Source organism: Magallana gigas, chromosome 8 (assembly GCF_963853765.1).
Source record: "Magallana gigas chromosome 8, xbMagGiga1.1, whole genome shotgun sequence".
Lineage (NCBI taxonomy): Eukaryota > Metazoa > Mollusca > Bivalvia > Ostreida > Ostreidae > Magallana > Magallana gigas.
In genome coordinates this window covers 36,368,963-36,391,192 of record NC_088860.1, presented here as the reverse complement: position 1 = coordinate 36,391,192, position 22,230 = coordinate 36,368,963, and the positions used below count along the sequence as shown (strand labels likewise).

Genomic DNA, 22,230 nt, shown 5'->3' with positions numbered 1-22,230 from the left:
TTTTAAGGTAGCTCGCGGGTTTACCTGCTTGTGAGAAAACCTACCTTGAAAATTTGTCCACGTGATCCATAGGTTTTAGAGTTTTATTTCTAAAATTTATTTAAGATTCGTCTGCGCGGTAATAATGTTATCGTGTTTCAAGTACAGTGTCATTAATAAAATCAAGCAACGCCATTTCAATAAAATATATAGTAAAATGCACATTTTAACCGAGAAACGCATTACAAAACTATGCTCCAAACTTTTAAACGATTCAGACGAAATTAATCATACTCAACACAAAAACAGAGGAGATAATTATGAATCAATTCATAAAAAAATATCAGTATGTGTTCTCGGCCAATTTTTGGCAAAAAAACTTTAAAGATTTAAAAGATTTCTCAAAACCTTATATTTTCATTACGACGTTAGCCTGACGTCATCATTTCCTTACTTCTTAGAACACCAAAATTGAAATGCATTTATTGACAAGACTAGCTGTTTAACACATTTTAGAACATGTTAATGCTTATTAGACATTAATGTGAATGTTATTAAATGCAATTAATGTAAGGCTGTAAAGATACAGAAAATTGCTATATTTGTTTTTATGAAACTCTGAGTCAATCAATGCAAAAATAAAATGCCAGGCAACTACTGACATTATAAGTAAGTAATCGAATAAAACAGTTATCTCAAGCCAAAAGAAATTTAAGAATTTAATCGGTAGTACAGATTACGGAAATTATAAAATTTAAAAAAAAAGCGAAGTTAATGCATACATTCTATTTTAAAACACGACTTTTAATGGAAGAGTTCTAACGCACACTCATTCTTTATCTTTATAGAACAAAATGTGACAATGTATGTGACATCTTTAAATTTTCAGCACTTATTATATATTATAAATCTTTGCATAAACAGTCATAAACCGCATACAAGCTTTTTAAAATATTTTCATTATGAGTTTAATATGACGGTCAACTCTTTACGTCGATTCCTATTGTGACGTCAGCAAACCCGCGAGCTACGTTAAATCATCAGTAGCCCTTTTCACAAAAAATCTTAAGGTTTTGCGTAAGATTTTAACTTACGAATATCTTACGAGAAATCTTAAGTGCTTTTCACGAACGCATTCGTAACAGGTTTCACTTAAGAATATACTTACGAGTTATCCTTCCCCTAGCAACGCTTTGAATTCACTCAATAATTCTTATAAAAGAGGAGAAACATATAAATAAACCAACATTCTCTACAAAGATGCAAAACTGATATTATATACCACTTGCATCGAATGAAATCAATGTGATGTAGTAGAAATCAAAATATGACGTCACAATCACAATGTGTATTTAGTGTGACGTAGGAAAATCTTACGAGAAAAATTTGCCGTAAAATTTTTTGTAGAATTTATGTGTGTATTTTTTCAACATAAACTGCTATATAATGCAAAATAACGGTATAATGCGGCTCAAAACATTAAATTTAGCTGTTTTTCTTGTATATTTTACAAAATAAGATTATTATTTGCAGTTTTGAAATACTTACGAGAGGGAATGTGCTATCGTAAAGTTACGACAAATTTTACACGTAAGAATCTCATAAGATGGTTTGTGAAAATGAACAAAAACTTCAGTTTTCACTTACGATAAAAATCAATCGTAAGATTTTTTGTGAAAAGGGCAACAGGAGTTTAACAACATGTTGCTAAGTTACACAAATACACATACATACGAATACATATTTCTTATTGTGACGTCATAAAACGCTAGTATTATGTTACGTTATGTAGCCGAATTGATTATGACGTCATAATATAAAGATATACATTAAGTACGGGAAAATAAAATTCTCCATACAAATAATAGAAATATGTAAAATAATTACGGGAAACAGTTTTTATCTGATACATTATATAATTATTAGGCATTTAAAACGGGTCTATATTTGTTGATAAACAGTTTTTCTTTTGCCTCACGTTCTTTTTCTGTGGTATCCCTCAGAAACTTGTAAAAAGGAAAAACGGTAAAATTAGGACTTTTATTCCTTGCACAGTTCCTTATATGTTCACTGACGGACGTACATTGGTATTTAGGTTCCCTGATTTGTTGTCGGTGCACGGTCATCCTGTGTCTCAAGGTGTCTCCTGTCTGACCGATATAATTTTCACCGCAACCAGCGCAACGTATGACATAGATAAGGTTTGAACTGGTGCATGACATGGAGGTTTTGATGGAAAAATATATATATATATATATATATATATATATATATATATATATATATATATATACATGTATATATAGGTAAATCCAGAAAAAATTCACAGTGGTCGGATAAGATATAGAAAACTTAAATGAATAAAAACACAAAGTCCGAGTAAAACATAAGCGCTTTCATTTTCATCTTCAGATGTTTTACAACTAACCAAGGTAACGCCGTTATTGTGACGTCATAATAACGGTAGCAAAGTCTCTGGTGTTGACGTCACAATTTTGGCGTATTTTTAAGCATAACACATATCAATGAAATAAAAACAATGTAATTTAACACAAACATTGAAATGGTACACGGATGTTATAATAAACTGTTCAATTTAGGTTTATATATTCTTATAAAATGTTTTTCTTTTTCTCGTCTTTCAGAAGTATTACACTCGCACATTTTATAAAAAGGGAAAACAGTAAAAGATTTCTTTCCACATACGTCCAGATGTTCACTGAGTTTTATTTTACGATATTCCGGTGAATTAATATGTTGTTTATGTATCCGGATTCGTTCCCGTAATGTATTTCCTGTTTCACCAATATAAAGTTCTCCACAACCAGAACATGTGATAACATAAATTAAATTTCTGGTTTGGCATGGCATGTTATTGTTGATAGTGAACTCTTTTCCACTAAAGTTAAATTTTTGTCCTGTTTTGATATACGGGCAGGTACCACACCGCGGATCTTGGCATTTGGTTACTTTGTAATCTGTTTTTTCTGTGAAATTTGACTTGGTGAGAAGTCTTCTTAGATTCTTTGGTTGTCTTTTACTGTTAATAAACTTCTGTTTTTCAAATATTTTAGAAAAGGTTTCATCCGTCTTCAAGACTTCGTTAAGATGTTTGACTGTACGAGTAACGTTTGGATTTCTCGGGTTATATGTTGTTACTAATGGGATTATGCATTGAGTTTTGTTCCGTTGAATGGGATTAAGTAAATCTTTTCTATCTAATTTTTTACATTTCTCAATGGCGTCATCGATAATTTTTTCTGGATAATTTCGTTTCATCAGGAACTGATTCAGTTGATGTAACCTCTGTATTTTTACAGTCTCACTGTTGACTATGGTACATATCTTTCTTGCTAAATTATAAGGTATAGCTCTTTTTGTATGCCGTGGATGACACGAGTTAAAATGTAAATACTGATGTGTATCAGTCGGTTTGTAAAATATATCGGTCATGATGACTTCGTCCTGTTTAGTCAGTAGAATATCCAAGTACGAAATTCGGTCAAGGCTTTCTTCCGCTGTAAATTTAATGTCTGGATTAAGTTCATTTAATATTTCTTTAAAAGTTTTCAGGTTGTTATCTCCTGAATTCTATAAAACAATCGTCGAGGTATCTGTTCCAGTTAGTTAAGATATATTTTCCAGTGTCCTCCTCAAATGTCTGGTTAACTTTTAGCCCTAGGATATTTGGAGGAAACGATGTACAAAAAAGTTAACCAGACATTTGAGGAGGACACTGGAAAATATATCTTAACTAACTGGAACAGATACCTCGACGATTGTTTTATAGTCTGGAATTCAGGAGATAACAACCTGAAAACTTTTAAAGAAATATTAAATGAACTTAATCCAGACATTAAATTTACAGCGGAAGAAAGCCTTGACCGTATTTCGTACTTGGATATTCTACTGACTAAACAGGACGAAGTCATCATGACCGATATATTTTACAAACCGACTGATACACATCAGTATTTACATTTTAACTCGTATCATCCACGGCATACAAAAAGAGCTATACCTTATAATTTAGCAAGAAAGATATGTACCATAGTCAACAGTGAGACTGTAAAAATACAGAGGTTACATCAACTGAAGCAGTTCCTGATGAAACGAAATTATCCAGAAAAAATTATCGATGACGCCATTGAGAAATGTAAAAAATTAGATAGAAAAGATTTACTTAATCCCATTCAACGGAACAAAACTCAATGCATAATCCCATTAGTAACAACATATAACCCGAGAAATCCAAACGTTACTCGTACAGTCAATCTAATTAAAATTAGATGTTTGATTAGATTGTCGTACAGTCAAACATCTTAACGAAGTCTTGAAGACGGATGAAACCTTTTCTAAAATATTTGAAAAACAGAAGTTTATTAACAGTAAAAGACAACCAAAGAATCTAAGAAGAATTCTCACCAAGTCAAATTTCACAGAAAAAACAGATTACAAAGTAACCAAATGCCAAGATCCGCGGTGTGGTACCTGCCCGTATATCAAAACAGGACAAAAATTTAACTTTAGTGGAAAAGAGTTCACTATCAACTATAACATGTCATGCCAAACCAGAAATTTAATTTATGTTATCACATGTTCTGGTTGTGGAGAACTTTATATTGGTGAAACAGGAAATACATTACGGGAACGAATCCGGATACATAAACAACATATTAATTCACCGGAATATCGTAAAATAAAACTCAGTGAACATCTGGACGTATGTGGAAAGAAATCTTTTACTGTTTTCCCTTTTTATAAAATGTGCGAGTGTACTACTTCTGAAAGACGAGAAAAAGAAAAACATTTTATAAGAATATATAAACCTAAATTGAACAGTTTATTATAACATCCGTGTACCATTTCAATGTTTGTGTTAAATTACATTGTTTTTATTTCATTGATATGTGTTATGCTTAAAAATACGCCAAAATTGTGACGTCAACACCAGAGACTTTGCTAACGTTATTATGACGTCACAATAACGGCGTTACCTTGGTTAGTTGTAAAACATCTGAAGATGAAAATGAAAGCGCTTATGTTTTACTCGGACTTTGTGTTTTTATTCATTTAAGTTTTCTATATATATATATATATATATATATATATATATATATATATATATATATATATATATATATATACTTAAATAAATAAAACAGAATGCGACAGTCCAAATTAAATAAATTGTTTACTGTTAGCGCTTTCAGCCATGTCGGCTCTTCAGACAGTTATACAAAATTAAAAACGTTGTTTGTAACGTTGTCAATGACGTCGTGTTTTTAAAGCCTATCATAGCAGGACCCGCATCTAGCACACAACGGTTAAGCAATATGCTGGATATCATTTTGAAACCGCTATGCACCAAAGTGACAAGTTACGTTCGTGATGATATGGATTTTCTGAACTACATCCCACAAACAGTACCAGGAGACACGATCCTTGTTACATTTGATGTAAGCAGCCTATATACTAATATTCGTCATAATTTAGGATTAGAGGCAATTCAATATTGGTTGGACAAGCATCCAGATCAAATAGATAGTAGATTTTCAAAAGAGTTCATCTTAGCCGGACTAAAACTTGTACTAGAAAATAACACTTTCCTCTTTGATGATGAAAATTACCTACAGATAAAAGGTACTGCCATGGGCACAAAAGTTGCCCCTACGTATGCCTCACTTGTAATGGGGTACCTTGAAGAAAAACTTTATAGTATATTGCCGGATATCTTTGATGCCGATTTTACGCTATACATTAAAGAGAACTGGAAAAGATACCTTGATGACTGTTTCATCTTTTGGACCAAAACGGAAGAGGATCTTATAAAATTTCATTCTATCTTAAATGAACTGCGGGCCTCGATAAAATTCACTATAGACGTCCATCGTGAGAAACTCCCATTCTTAGATATTCTTATTATCAAAGACGGCGAGAATATCATTACCGATTTATTTAGCAAAGAAACAGATTCCCATCAATACTTGGATTTTCATTCATGTCATCCGTCTCACACAAAAAGGAATATTCCATACAACATGGCACGGCGTGTATGTACTATTGTGACTCACCCTTCTCTTCGCCTACAAAGGCTTCAAGAGTTAAAACAACACCTTAGACGACAGAATTACCCCGTGGAACTTATTAATGACGGAATTAACCGGGCTATGGATATTCCTTTAGCACAACTTAGAAGGACCCGCCTTAAGGAGGAGAAACAAGATGAGAAAATTCCGTTTGTAACTACACATAATCCGTGTAACCATAATATTTTTAAATCAGCAAAACGTTTTTTTCCAATATTAGAACAATCAGAAAATATGAAAAAACTGTTAAGCCAATCATCTATCATTAACAGCAGACGACAAGCGCCGAATCTGAGGAAAATTCTCTCCAAAGCAAAGTTCTCGTACAGCAATACTATTTCCATCAAAAAGTGCGGCGACCCCCGATGTGGAACATGTGACCTTATACAGGAGGGAGAAGGAATAATATTAAAAAGCGGCCAAATTTTAAAACCTAATGCCCCAATGAACTGCAAATCGTCTAATTTGATATATTGTGCGACTTGTCCAACATGTGGAGAAAATTATATTGGCCAGACTAACCAGCTCAACGCCCGAGTGAGAGTCCACAAACAACAAATAAAGGACGAAACAGTGAGAAACACTCCATGTTCGGAACATTTTGCGAAGTGCGGAAAGGGAACATTTAAAATATTTCCGTTTTACAAAATGTGGAATTCAAATGAAATCGCCCGAACCACAAAAGAGGACTATTTTATTAAAATATTTAACCCGAAACTTAATCGAAAATAGATTTATCATATATATAATTTCTATATGTATTGTATTATATGTCTATGCATTGCTTAACGGCGTTGATAAAGTTCACGCCATCGCTACCTTGATGTACATTGTGACGTCATAATGAACTTTAAAAACACGACGTCATTGACAACGTTACAAACAACGTTTTTAATTTTGTATAACTGTTTGAAGAGCCGACATGGCTGAAAGCGCTAACAGTAAACAGTTTATTTAATTTGGACTGTCGCATTCTGTTTTATTTATTTAAGTATTTTTTGCTGTACCAAGGCTTTATTTATCTACATATATATATATATATATATATATATATATATATATATATATATATATATATATATATATATATATATATATATATACACAATTTAGCATATTACTGCACTGCATTCTTCACGCTGAAAACAAACATTTGAAAATCCTCGGATTCCGTGTTTGAATGTTAAATACAGTAACTGAAGAAAAAATGGCCCCAAAAAATTGAAAGATACACTGTATTCTTATTCTGGTTGACGTTATTTCTCATTTAGAATGAGTGAAAAGTCTCTGATGAGTATACCTATCATTGCCGATAAGTGTTGGCATCTTCTTTGTATTGGATGAATACATGTATATATAAAAATTGTCTCACGAAGAGTTTATCTGCATTTACAGCTATCGACGTAAATAATATCAATTCACATTTAGCTGAACCATATTACTTGTAACATGCATGTCTTGTGAATTGAGGAAATAAATTGATGGGAAAAAACGTATTTATATCACATGTTTATTGAACAAGAAAAATGCCCCAAGAATCAGGGAAACTACGTTTTGTAATATCGTCGCTAAAAATTAAGCTATTGGTAAGGCATCTCTCTCCCTCTCTATCTCTAACACACACACACACACACACACACACAAAATTCCACATCCTAATGTAACATATTCAATACAAACAATTTTAACACATGTAAGACATTAAAATTTCACCCTGCCACAAAACAATGATTTCGAAACAAGTCAAGTTGTAATCCAACTTTAGAATTGAAATGACAATATCCTAATATCTGCCTGTATCCAGAGTAGTTGTAACCTATGATATTGTTTTAGGGGGCATCACTCTACCAAGTTTAAATTTAGCACAACAAACGGTTGTTATGATATTCATTTAACAATCCGTCTATTATTCGATTTCTGGAATAGTTTGACCTAAGACCCCAAAATCAATAGGGGTCATTTAACATATACAATGTTTGGAGTCCGTCAAATAAGAGATTTAAAACATTTTGTATGAACATTACTTTGTTTACAGTCTGACACATCAACTGACCAGCCTACAAATAAAGTAAATACTACTTTTCAGAGTAAAATGTAGTACCAGTCATCCATGTCGTTTAAAACTAAGCCTTATAAAACAAGTACCAAGCCAACATTAATTTTGATGACTAAAATGTATTTCTAAATTTACATTTATTAAAAACCCTACATTATAACAATCTATACTAGTATACACATCAAATCAAAATTAACAGTTGATTTTATGAAAGCAAAAATTGCAGCATGTACTATACAGATACATGTAAAAGGTAACATAAATTGCACATCTTTCTCTCTCTCTCTCTCTCTCTCTCTCTCTCTCTCTCTCTCTCTCACACACACACACACACACACACACACACACACACACACACACAGAGTAAAACAACCTTAATTCAGTTGGTAGGAGGATGTTTATCACAATAATCGATAGTTATGATCTTGATTCACTGTTCAAGTACTAAAATCTAAAGGTTTTGGACGTCGACTGACGTGAAGTACTTTGTCATCGTCAGCTATCAAAGCTTTCATCCTTCCATCCTGCAATTAAAAAAAATATAGTCAATAAATGATAAAATTTAACATTGTTTAAAAATCATTAATATGTTGAACATTTATCACATATCAAACTATCTTAATAAAAATCTTATCTTACAATTAATTTAATTTTTTTAAGCAATAAATGATATACTTAAATATTGATTAGAAATTACAAACATTTTTTTCATTTCTCACTTATTGGAAATATTTTCTCTATTTCTAAATTGATGTAAGGTTTAATTAGAAATATATACCGTTTCTCATTCAAATATGATTAAAAACACATATACATATACCTTATCGTCCATTACTTCTGAACTCATGTCATTTTTCTCATCCTGTCAATAACAGGTGTAAAATTTCAATGCTGTATCTGCCGTATATTTATTAGTAATTCGTGTAAATAATTTCAGGAATGAATGAGTTTTTTTACTCATCGAATTAGATGTAAGTAAATTTTATGCAAATTACACTTTCAGCTTTTTAAAGCTGTGAAATTCTGAAAATACAAAATTATATAAAGTAAATAATTCAATTTTTCAAACAATATTGCATTTTGGGTCTTAAAAAATTTGATAGTTAGGTTACAGGAAAAATAAGCCTCCTTCACCTCATTGCATGCAAAAAAATATCTCCCACCGCAGCCATCATGGAAAAATGTCTGGATATGCACAGATATGTTGACATATATGACTTTAATACAGCCCTTATATAAATGTATATATATTTGAGGTTTTATGAGGATTATATAGACAATTCCTAATGATACAGTCAGTTCTTGATCAAATGAAAACTTACCAATTTATTAATGATTGCAATACCCACGATCCACAATGGGGTCGCCAATATTAGCACTGTCCACACAATGTTGTTCTTCATAAACTCAGCTGAAAAAGGCCTGTCTTAATTAATGAACCATCTCAAAAAAAATATTTCCTTAAACATTTTGGACGAATCGGTTCTTTCCAAATACTACGTGTGGTAAAACTATGTTATAAAATTTAGATAAATTGATCAAAAACGCTTAAAAAGTTTTAGCTGCTCATTAAATATATACAAAAACAAGGGAAGATTTCATAAGATATATCAAGAATTAAAACAAATCTAGTGAGTTATGGTGTTAATGCGTTTTGTATTAGCGTGAATCATCAACAGTTCTAGAGTAAAAGTGTTAAATCAATTGGTGCATTGTCCCCTTTTTATTGAGACTTCCACATTTTTTCTTTGTTTTCCTTGCTCAAGTTTTCACATCTAAGATATTCTCAACCCCTTTTTTGAAAAAATTTCTTACAACACCATATTCCACAGCAACACATATAAAAGAGAAACTATGAGATATAGAAACACTGAAATTGCTTCTCTAAATAAAAACTGAACTTAGATGTAAATAATACATTTAGCAAATAAAGCAAAAAAGTTTCATCAATGAAAAACATTACTATAAAGAAAAACTTTGGATGTGATTTTTTTTTGTAAAAATAGATCAGACAAAAATATGTATTGAGGTCACTCAGTACAATCACATTTTTTAAAACAATTACAACTCGTTTGATTTATTTTTTTCATTAGAAAAACACAAAACCTAACATAAGAATTAAAACATCATATACAATGCTTTGTATTTTAAAACCATATTCCTAAAGAGATATTAAGATATTAATGATTCGTCCAATAAAATGAGGATAACAGAGCCAACTTAACATTACTTACCCACAAAGTCAATACTCAAAGACTGAATTATGGAATACAGCCTTTGCACCAGCTTGGACTCTGATTTTCGACATTTCCCCTTAATAAGTAAGGACATTGTGTAGTTATGAGAAAAAAAATCATTAAATATCAATAAAATCACAGGTGCTTGAGGACAGGATCGACCCCCTCCCCTTCCATCCACCCCCCCCCCCCCCCCGCCCCGCCCCAATATATAGACCCCGGAACTTTATTTTTCTTTTTTATTAAATTATCCTTTTATGACATATTTCTAATCTAATTTATTCATCCATTGCCCAAAATTACATAAAACAAACATTTTTGAAAAAAAATCAGACCCTCTGTACATATAATACAAGAAGGTTGCTAACTTCGTCTGCCAGCCGAGAGGAACTGCCGATGAATATTTGATAAAATGTACTATCAAACTACAACTACCAGTGGATACAAGTGGATGGGGGGGGGGTCGATCCTGTCCTCAAGCACCTGTGAATAAAATATCAAATCTTTAACTGCAATGTCCAAACTTATTGGAAAAGAGCACCTAGTATAGAAGGTTACCGGACCATCCCAGAATTCATTTGATCCAAATACAGGTAAAGTACAATAGCAACTAATGAATAAGTGAAAACAATAAACTTATAACTCATTTGGCTCATATGTATCGGGCAATAAGAATGTGTTCTGTTGGTATTTAGCTAGTCTGCATCTAGCAAATCCACATTGTTTTCAAACATTATACATATTAACATAAACATATCTGTGTTTTCTACAATTAAAAGTTAAATAATACAGATAAGTCTGCTTTAAATCTATACATAAAACTTTAGATATAGATTAATCCTTATCAAGTTTCAAGTTTACGGTAAACTAACTTTTACTTGCGTGCGAGAACATTTAGCGATGACTTTGCTATGTTAATGTCAGGATAATCTTGTTTTGTTCGCTAAAATTAGCCGTCACGAATTAGTTAAAACACAGGTAAATCGGAAAATCGCCAATAAAAGTTGGCTTACAGCAGTTTGATGCTTCGATTTTAAACTACAAAATTTGAGTAGGTCAATGAAATCTACTTTTGATTCATATGGCACAACTTCCACCCAAGATTCATCAGCAATTAAGTTACATATAGAATATATGGTACAGTCTAACAGTATGCAAAACATTTATTGGATATGTTATATAATTATATTTACATTATACAGTGTCTTTGTTTATGATAACACTTCTCGGTTTTGTATTTACAATCCATTAAATTCAAATGACGTATAGTTGGGGGACGCAAGCAGGTTTCCATTAAGACATGGAAATCACATAAAAAAGTCAAGATTTAAATATTCAATCCAGACCTACCACTGCTAAAAACTATATAAATATAAGTAATAAGGATGATTCATTCTTTGAATATTATGAGGTAATAATTTCAGTCGGAGTGTGGTCAAATCTATCATGAGGCCCTTCAGGATTTATTGAATTTGGCCATGCCCCGACAAAAATTATCACCTCATAATGGTCAAGGGGTGATTTTTTATTCCTTAAGAAAATACATTTTGTGTAAATAATCAAGAGGCCACTATAGTAACATACCTTTGAGCCTGAACACACCTTTTCCTAATCGTGATTTGGACACAATTTGAGAAGGAATACATATTAGATTCCTAAAATATTCCACAGTGACCTATTTAAAGTGCAGGTCACATAAACACACTACATCCGCCAAGTTTTGATGACACTGATCCAAAATCTGTAAGATGTTAAGCTATACAATTCCAACATGAGGCCACTGACTTACATTTACTTTGGGTTAATTGTGACACACCTGTTATACAGTTTGATTTATTCTATCTTTTTATTTTATAAGTCGAACTTAGCTACTTGCACAAAGTTAAAGTAAAGTACAAGTATGTACTACAACACATTCTGACTTATCGAATCTGGTGAACCTACTTGTTTACAAAATCCATTGTAGCATGGTCTCCCATCCTCCAGAATTTTCTCTGATAAAGGCTCACAAAGCTGTGTATTGAGTTTGTAGCAGCATGTTTTACATGCATCATCCCCTGTGTAGTAAAACAAATCAATACAAATCCAATCTAAACAAAAAGGTATTTGCATTAACAGTAATAATTTTTCTGGTTCTTTGATAAACCTTTAAGATGCCTAAAATATATTATAACCTTGAGCTGGCCTTGATTTAAGCAACAAGGAATAAGTCCATTGTATTCTTGATAGGTTGGGATTGAGATACAACAATGACATCATTTGACTACAAACGAGATTTGTAGTTTTAAAAGACATTATATGTTCATTTGCATTCATTGACCCCAAAAAATGTCTATAGACATATCAAAGATTTAAAGCTAATGACAAAAAATAACAACTTTAAAAAAGAAGTTGTTTTTAATCATCATTATTTATTATGTAAAAACAGCTACGTTCTCTTTAAGATATATATATATATATATATATATATATATATATATATATATATATATATATATATATATATAGTTCATGGCATTGCAAGCAATATGGAGTGAAATGGAAAAACTTATGATATACATGTACTTGAGGTATTTCCTAGGCAGGTGAAGAATCAGTTCAGAATATTAACAGATTTTGACATTCACTTGAATACTACAGCTTTAAAGGTAAAAGAAAGGTAGTTAAAAGGGTTCATTGACATCATAACCATGCATCCATTAAGTTTTTCCTCTCCTATTATGGAAGTAGAGAAAATTTTCTGAGATTAAATACATGGTCACTTCATATTCATAACGGCTCCGCCTAAGTGCCTGAACCCAATATCCAGAGACCGTGAATTTTACCATTAAAGTAGTGGGTTTTACGACATCATGACCATATGCATGAATTTAGTACCTTACAAATTATTATGGGTGAAGAGAATTGTATTTTCTAAGATTAAACACATGTTCACTCTATGGCTATTATTGTCCCAGCCATGGGGTCTGAATCCCTGACCGAAGGACCATGAAATTAACAACTTCGGTAGAATGCTTCATGAATCTCATAACCACGAATTTAGTTAGTCCAACAAGTTAGGGAGTAGAGAAGAAGATTTGGCCTTTTGTTTGCAAATTTGGCTCCTATCATGTGAACCCAGTGTAGGTAAGGTCATAAAATTTATGTTTTAATTTCTCTTATATTAGAAAGGCTTCAAATACAAAATGGTAACGATTTTCAAGAATTTAGAAATATATCATTCTTGATATAGGCGACGAAATACCAATGGGAATAGGTTACCTGCGTCACTCATTTGACCTTATAGTATATTAAATTTCAATTTTACTTTATTATGAACTGGTGAATATTTTATAATTATTAATTGGGTATAACTGAGCATTGACTTTCAGTCAGGTCAACATCAAATTTGTTAGACCAGGGTATTGGACGGAAGGACGGACGGATTGGTGGACAGACGGACAGACTGATCACTACAGGGCGCACGCAGAGCGGGACCCTAATAAAACAAATAATGTATATTCACCTGAACAGAGACATGGATATCTGCCCACATCTTTACATGGGTCCAAACATTGTCCATTTTTACATTTCCCATATCTACAATGAGAACCACACCAATCAACACAGCTAACGGCCTTTGGTGTGTTTTCCTTTTTTATATACAATAATTATTATTGTACTAATACTTGATAGAAATTAATTGAAACATTTTAAAAGGAACTATTTATTAATATTTAATTGTGTTTTCTAAAATAACAATAACAAGAAACAAAGGTAGCATTCAATTATGTGTAAACTACAGATAGCAATCAATGACATGTTAATTGATGGTAGCAATCACTGACATGTATAATGACGTTAGCAATCAATTGCAATGACATGTTATTGCAAAAATCCCACTTGATACTATATGCTTCGGTTGATATAGCAATGCGTTGAATCACGACAGTCTATTTGATGTAACATTTAAACGAATCACAGGTTGCAGTTTAAATATAGAAGCGTTTTAATAGGCCGATTTGGTACCCGACCACTTTTACGCGATAATGATATTTTATTTCCTAAGTGCCACTTTGACGTTAAAATTAAAAAGTTTCTATCAGGACTGCAAAATATTTAATAAATCATCCCGAGTTCTCCATTAATCAACTCTTGTTTTTTATGGTGTTAACAAAAACACACCGCTCTCCATCAATATATTAAACATGTTCCCAATTTAATTTTTCAGCATTGTGCTTCCTTGATAAATTCAACCATTTTTAACATATCAATTGAATTTGAGGCAGTAGTTATTTTGTTTTATCTTATTCCACGAAATTCACAACAGAGACTGACAATAATTACAGAAATTGCGTTTTATATAACACCAATCGATCAATGGCACACTCACTTTTACAAATGTGTGCCCTAAATCCTGCACAATTTGTAATTTATGGCGCAATTTTAGTCTAATCTGTGATTAACCGTATTTTGTAACTTACTCTGTCTGTAGGAATATTAATTTACCTCAAAATTCATCAGAAAAAGAATATAATATTGATATTGACGAATTGTCGCTTTAATTACCCACCTCGGATTGTTAAATGCACGTGCAGATTGGGTCGCTATTTTACACAGGTTTACATGCATACAAACCACACTTCTTTATTTTATGGAGGTAATGGCGAGGTTTCAAAGATTTTCAGTACAGATTTATTGAAAGTGAATAGGAGAAGGGATATAGAGATAGTGTAACACGTCTAATGGATTTCACGGCATGTCAACCAGAATTGATCTACATTTTGAATCAAGTTTTTTTTGTGAGGCAAAAATTAGCACTATTGCCGCCAGATAACACTTTGTTCAATTCATGCGATATTCCATATATTGTACATTGTGAATAGTAACATAAAATATATTTGTTCACTAAACAGTTTCCTACGAATTTCTTCACAAAAACTGATAACTTCATTCGATGCGCGAAGAACAATCTGTGTGGTCTTTAACTATATGCGCCCTTCCCTGCTTTTAGAAAACTTTTTTTTGGGGGGGGGGGGGTATCACTAACATCGTTTAAACGTATTTTTAACTAACAAGCACAACTTTATTTTAAGTTTTCTTTCTCCTATGTTTTTTCTACGTGTTAGTCTTCATGAATTTGATAAATGGGCGGCAATCAGAATCTTTGAAATATACACCAATTAGAAAGTGTCGTATTAGTGCCAATTAGAAAAGCAATGCTATATCGGCAGTAGTGTATACTTACAAGCGAGATTTGCAAAAAACGAACTAGCTTTCCCGGACATGTGTAATGAAGGTAGCGATCAATTGCAATGACGGATTAAACAAAGGTAGCAATCAATGACGTGTAAAAAATAAAGTAGCAATCCATGACATGAAAAACGAAGGTAGCAATCAATGTCATAAATAATGAAAGTAGCAAACAATGGCATGTTAAACGAAAATAACAACCATAACAAGTCAAAGGAAGGTAGTATTCAACGATATGCAAAGGAAGGTAGCAATCAATGACATATAATGAAAGTAGCAAACGATGGCAAGTTAAACGAAAAAAACAATCACTGACAAATCAAACGACATGTAAATGAAGGTAGCAATCAATGACATGTGACAAGATCGTAGCAATCAACATGTTATTTGAAAAAATGACATTAGATGAAAGTGAAATCAGAACATGTAAATGAAGGTGGCAACTTATGACAGGTAATTTGAAGGTAGCAATCAATGACATGTAAAATGAAGGTAAAGACGAAGGACTCAAAGCATGTTAAATGAAGGTGGGAATCAATGACATGTAAAATGAAAGTAGCAATCAATGACAATTGTAGTTTGAACGTAGCAATCAATGATGTGTAAGACTAAACTAGCAATCATTGGCACGTAAAATGAAGATAACAATCAATGACATGATGTAGATTAAAAGTATCAATAAATGACACGTCAAATGAAGGTAGCAATCAATGACTTGTTACAAAGAAAAGCGATAAATCATTGACCACATGTTAAACTAACAATCAATGACATGTAAAATGAAGGTAGCAATCAATAAAGAACGATAAATCATTGACCATATGTTCACCTAACAATCAATGACATGTAAAATGAAGGTAGCAATCAATGACATGCTAAAAAAAGAACGATAAATCATTCACCTAACAATCAATGACATGTAAAATGAAGGTAACAATTAATGACATGTTAAAAAAGGTAGCAATCAATGCATTTAAGACTAAAGTAGCAATCCATGGTATGTAAAGATGAAGGTATGTATCAATGAAATGATGTAGAACGAAGGTAGCAATCAATGAAAAGTGCAATAAAAGTAGCAACCAATAACATGTTAAATAAAGGTAGCAATGATGTCATGTAAAACAAATGAAGGCAACAATCAACAACATGTATAACGAATAAAGGTAGCAATAAATGACATGTAAAGCAAAGGTAGCAATCAATGGCATGGATAATGTTAGATAGCAATCAATGACATGATGTAAAATTGGAGTAGATGTAAACTCACCCATTTAGACAGGAGGTATTGTCGACTTTAAAAGTGGCTTTTGGACAGGTAAGGCCTCCACTGATTAGGGTCAAGGATAAGGTAATGGATATTGAAACCAACGATGGCATTTAATGCAACAAGCACTTGTTACCAATGTTGCATTACAAAGGTAATTTTGTCCCAAACGCCTTCTTAAACCCTTTACATTAAAAGGAAATACATGTATGCCTCTTTTTTTAAGAATGTTCACTAAAAATACAAGAAAACGAATGACTTGCGTTGCTAAGGATACTTGCAATGGGATTTCCCCTTGCAATCAAAGTTGTCATCAAACTGGTCTAAGCACTGATAACCGGGCGGTGCAACAGTACAATTCACACAGCAAGCATAGTTCATGGGGCTGAAAAGTCAGAAGAACATCTCGGTAAGTATAAATCTTATAAACATGCAATAATTCAATATTCAACAAAGATACTTGCAAAACAAAGTAAAATCTATTGAATGAATGATTTTCAAACATCACAGTTAAGTACCAGTATATGAATCTTACCTGCATTGAATTTGACCTCGAACTTTGACCCTGAACTCGCACTTTTCATTACAGCATTTGTCGCCTGTGTAGCCAGCATCACATTCTTCATTCTTGTCCAGACGGCCATTACCACATAAGCCCTGTCCTGAGTCTGATGCCTCTTTATATAATGTTATGAAAAATTAATAAAAAGCAAATAGACCTTGGACTTTCTGTGGGATGTAGCTACCTAGTTTGCTCATCAAAACAAATAGTGTGTACTTTCTTTCTGATTTGCTATTAGAAGCTTACAAATATTCATAGACTGTCAAAGTTGGAAAGTGGTTTTTTTATCAGAGGTCTGCTCTTTTTGAAATTGATGGTGTTTCAACAGAAATATACAGTCCTGTACACAGTTGGACAGATGTTGCTGCATTTAATGAATAAATGTCAGGTTCCTGCTCAAACCTCAGACTATGGGCATCTTTTGAATGACAGACTAGTTAAACACGTTATATCAGAATGAGTAGTTTTAATTTTCTCTTGTTACCTCTATCCCTCAAAATCAATATGCGTCATTTATTCAATTGTAATAACCAATCAACCAAATAATGGCAGATAAAATGACAAGCGCAAACCAATATGCCACGCTTTTTTGTTCAAACAATGTACATGTATGTTAACATACAAATGCTGCTCAGCAAAGAATAAAACACATACATCTAACATAGTTTACCTTTAAAGCAGTCATATCCTTTCATCATTACAACTTTGTAAATGTACTGTTTACTACATGGCGAAAAGAGCTAAAAAAAAAAATAGTACAATGTCATACATTTTGCAAACAAAACATTTTCTTTGATTGCTTCAGTTGGAGTAGAATAAATCAAACGAATTGACATGGGAAAAAGAAGACAGAGGAAATGTGGATGCATTAGAGAAATGGAGTGTAGAAGTGTGAAATGTTCAACAAGTCTGATCTACCTGATTATTTTTTTCGTATCCAGAGACGGCGGAAGGATACATGATAAAGCGGCCACCGTCTGAAGTGGAGGGGGCGCAGTTATCAGTGTCCGGGTCATGTTCACTCCCCCAATTATGACCTACAAATTTTACAATTAAGCCATAAAATCTGTGTATTAGGCTATAACAGAATGATACTGTAAAGATATTACATTTGGCTGTGTATTTTATTTAGTTTTAGTGATAAAAAGATTTAACAGATATACTCACCAAATTCTGAAAATATAAAAAAGAAGAAAAAATTATTTTCATACAAAAGGTTTGATAACTGCAGATTCTAAGTACAAATACATGTACAAAATTGACTGAAAACAGCTAGCTTTTTCAAATTTATTTATTCAAATTTATTCAAGAGTACATTTTAGAATGGTATAGTTAATTAAGTCCGTCTAATAGGACAGAAAACCCATGGGAAATAATGGGTTTAAAACTTCAAACAAATATAGTTACTTCAGAGTTTGTACTGTAAACAAGAGGCCCATAGGGCCACATCGCTCACCTGAGCAACAATGAGCGTTCAAAAGATATTGTGGTATATGGCCCTTGGTAGAATAACAAAAAAATAAATATTGTAAAGTATTCCAATTTTACACTTATTTTTGCATACACGTAATCTTTGACATTGTACCTTCATGAAATACTCTTTTTACACAGAATAAGAAAATCCTACGCAAGATATAGAACTAAATATTTGGTAGGGGTACACTGTTATATAACTTCTAATTCCCTGTATTTTCGTTCTGCCCCCCCTCCCCCCACTTAATAAAGCGATCAAAATATATGAGAGCATATAGGTACATTTTCTTCCTCAACTACTTTCTAGTAGTTATTGTATTTTTTTTTTAAATATAATAGTTATTGACTGTATTTTATCAAAAAAATCCTACATGTTTATATGTGAAGAAGAAAATTGCACCTCAATGCGCTCAATTTCTCAAATTAAAAATATTCAACAATTTAATTTGTCTTCTCCATTATAATTAAATGACTGTTGTTTACCTCGCGTAAACTCATGACTTTTATAACTTTACTCACACTTGATTGATGAATACACTGGAATGAAAAATGTTGTCATGTGACATGTTAAAGAGCTATGAAAATCAATGTTACCGTATTGACAGGCACATCACTCTAATTTACTATGGCCCACCCATTATTTTAATTTTTATTCAAAAATAACAAATGGCTACAAACCAGGATAATTTTCCGCTGTCATATTTTCTTAGGAATAGGGATAATTCTTTTATCCCCGCAACAGAAATGTGTCAGAACTATGGAAACTGTTTTAACGATGTCGTTTTTATTTACTCACATTTCACATTATTCATTGTATAAAGAGGGGGCCCCAGAGAGTAGTTATATACAGCAAATCATTCTTTATTTTTTTTTTTGTGTACAAGTATTTATCATACTCTCATTCATATAGAATTTCTAATGATCAACCAAAATTTCAGCGTCAATCGTAGAATTATAAGCAAGATGAGCTCAAAATTTTGCTAGGTTTGAGTCATATTTTGTTCACATGAGTTTATTACATTCAGCATTTTTAACTTGGTATTTCCTATTCGGCATTTAAAATGGAAAAAATGAATGGCCTCAGATCTGTGTACAAACATAGAATTTTGAGCAAATCTCTGTATCTTGCTTATAATTCGAAGCTTAACACTCAAATATGGTAAGTATATAGAAATTGTAAACAATTAAACACAAGAAAAATTAACTATAACAAATAAAGAACACAATTTATTTTTCAAAATGAATCATATACATGTATATACCTACATATTTCCGTCAGCAATATTAAACTCTATTCAAACTGAATAAACTCCAGAAAATGCCGAGCATCTCAACAAAACATATTGCATTATTCTACCATTACGCAAAAGATGATACCGAATTACCGAAAGCCTAAATGAATTGCATTTTAGTTCTTTCTTAATACATCAGATGTTGCTTAATTTGCGCAGGTAAACAGTAAACTGTTTGATTTACCGAAATCTCTGTTTGATTTGATACGTAAAAATCAGGAAATACAAGCGACAGTTCCCAGGTTAACGTAAAGCATAAATGAAAACGAAACGAAAATCACAACAAGCTAACACCACCGTCATATGTGAAAACTGTCAACGCATTGAAATATTTAGCCTCAATTTACTTCACAAAATCGGCACCAATGTATTTTGCATGTTTCAAAGATTCCCTTTGTACAGGAACTGTTGCACAACAAACAAATTCATCATTATCAGATCGACCCGTTTATCATATAGTGTCATGGCTGCTTTTAACAAAGAACCTCGTTTTAGAAGTATGGAATACGAGTCTTGGTAAAATGGATAAGCAAACCCGGGCCGGGGCAAAATAAAAGCCGGAGCAGATTGGCAATCGTCAATTCCAATTACGCATTATTTTGCAGCAATGTTTACAGCGAATACAAATATACTGGTCAGTAAATATCTTGAAATTTTAATGAGATTGGCAGATTAATAACTGTCAATCTTTTGTTTTGCCCTGGCCCGGTCATGCCTACCCATTTTACCAAGACTCATGGATGCTATAAATTGCTTGAAACACGCCTTTTCTTTCTTATTACTTTCGTAATAACTCAGATTTGAAACAGAATTAGCCCATAATTTTTGCAATTTATATTTTCCTTCCCATAAGGATTATTCATGCTAAATTACATTGAATTTGCCTCAGTAGGTCTTGAGAAGAAGATTTTTTAAAATACACCCCCCCCCCTTTTTTTTTTTTTTTACAGTTTTGAGGTTTTCTCCGCTTTCAATGAAAACTTTTCTTTCATTTCTGCAATTTATATTCATCTTTCCATAAGAATGCTTTGAGCCAAATTTGGTTGAATTTGGTTAAGTGGTTTAAGAGAAGAAGTTCAAAATGTGAAAAGTTTACAGACGGACAGACAGACATACACACAGACGGACGAACAGACGGACAAAATGTGATCAGAATAGCTCACTTGAGCTTTCAGCTCAGGTGAGCTAAAAAGGTAATGCATTTCAATGTCAATTTAGATTTATTTTGGGAAATTACTATTAAAAAAAGATCACAAGAGGCCCATGGGCCACATCGCTCACCTGAGGAACAATAGGTATGATAAAATCAGCTTAATGGAGTCATAATACAAACTATCTGGACAATGTACAATAATACATGTAGATCCTGTATAAATAAAATCCATTTTCCCCTGGATATTCTTATGTTTATAATCATTAGTCCCCTTTCTGACAGGATGATTTTATAGTCATATCATATGTTGAGTATTGCAGTTCTCAAAAAGATCCTTAACAATAGTTTATATATCGGATATAAACGTACATCAAACTCTGAACCTTCTCGTGAGCCCAAAGAATTGTCCTGGGGCCAAAGTCTTAATAATTATAAAGAATCATCTGGCTGATTAGTTTCTGAGAAGATTTTTAAAGATTTACCCTATATATTCCTTTGTTAAACTTTGACCCCCCATTGTGGCCCCACCCTACCCCTGAGGATCATGATTTTCACAACCTTGAATCTACACAACCTGAGGATGCTTTCACACAAGTTTCAGCTTTCCTGGCTGATTAGTTGTTGAGAAGAAGATTTTTAAATATTTACTCTGTTTATTCCTATGTAAAACATCGACCTCTCATTGTGGCCCAAACCTATCCCCAGGGGTCATGATTTTCACAAAGAACTATATATGATATTAGTCAAATTTGGCCCCATAAATCCGGTATTTTTAAAATGATTCAAGTACATTAATTTGTTGTGTTATTTTATAAAAGAGTTGACATGAAATATGTTTTTCACCTATTTATTTGATTTATATGCACTCACTGGCAGCAAATGACGTCAGAAGT

General features: G+C 32.5%; 2 protein-coding genes across 4 annotated transcripts in view; one reads left to right on the top strand and one right to left on the bottom strand.

The window, feature by feature from the left end:
* Positions 1–22,230, top strand: part of LOC117689995 (serine/threonine-protein phosphatase 6 regulatory ankyrin repeat subunit B-like) — a 568,848-nt gene that overhangs the window by 106,954 nt on the left and 439,664 nt on the right. The gene's annotated exons all lie outside the window — the stretch shown is intronic.
* LOC136270555 (ADAM 17-like protease) lies at positions 7,320–18,495 on the bottom strand. Its single transcript, XM_066068496.1, has 11 exons — positions 18,338–18,495; positions 18,090–18,159; positions 17,393–17,534; positions 17,135–17,242; positions 16,861–16,920; positions 13,867–13,940; positions 12,306–12,418; positions 10,359–10,437; positions 9,447–9,535; positions 8,945–8,986; positions 7,320–8,648 (listed from the first exon to the last, which is right to left on the bottom strand). Exons 1-11 carry the CDS (start codon positions 18,377–18,379, stop codon positions 8,562–8,564), a joined length of 906 nt encoding a protein of 301 aa, XP_065924568.1. The 5' UTR covers positions 18,380–18,495; the 3' UTR covers positions 7,320–8,561.

Coding starts and splice junctions, on each gene's coding strand:
- LOC136270555 (XM_066068496.1), bottom strand. CDS start 18,379: ATGTATCCTTCCGCCGTCTCTGGATACGAAAAAAATAATCAG. Junction 16,921..17,134: donor AAGGGGAAATCCCATTGCAA/GTATCCTTAGCA, acceptor GACCCTAATCAG/TGGAGGCCTTACCTGTCCAA. Junction 8,987..9,446: donor TTGCAATCATTAATAAATTG/GTAAGTTTTCAT, acceptor TGTTATTGACAG/GATGAGAAAAATGACATGAG.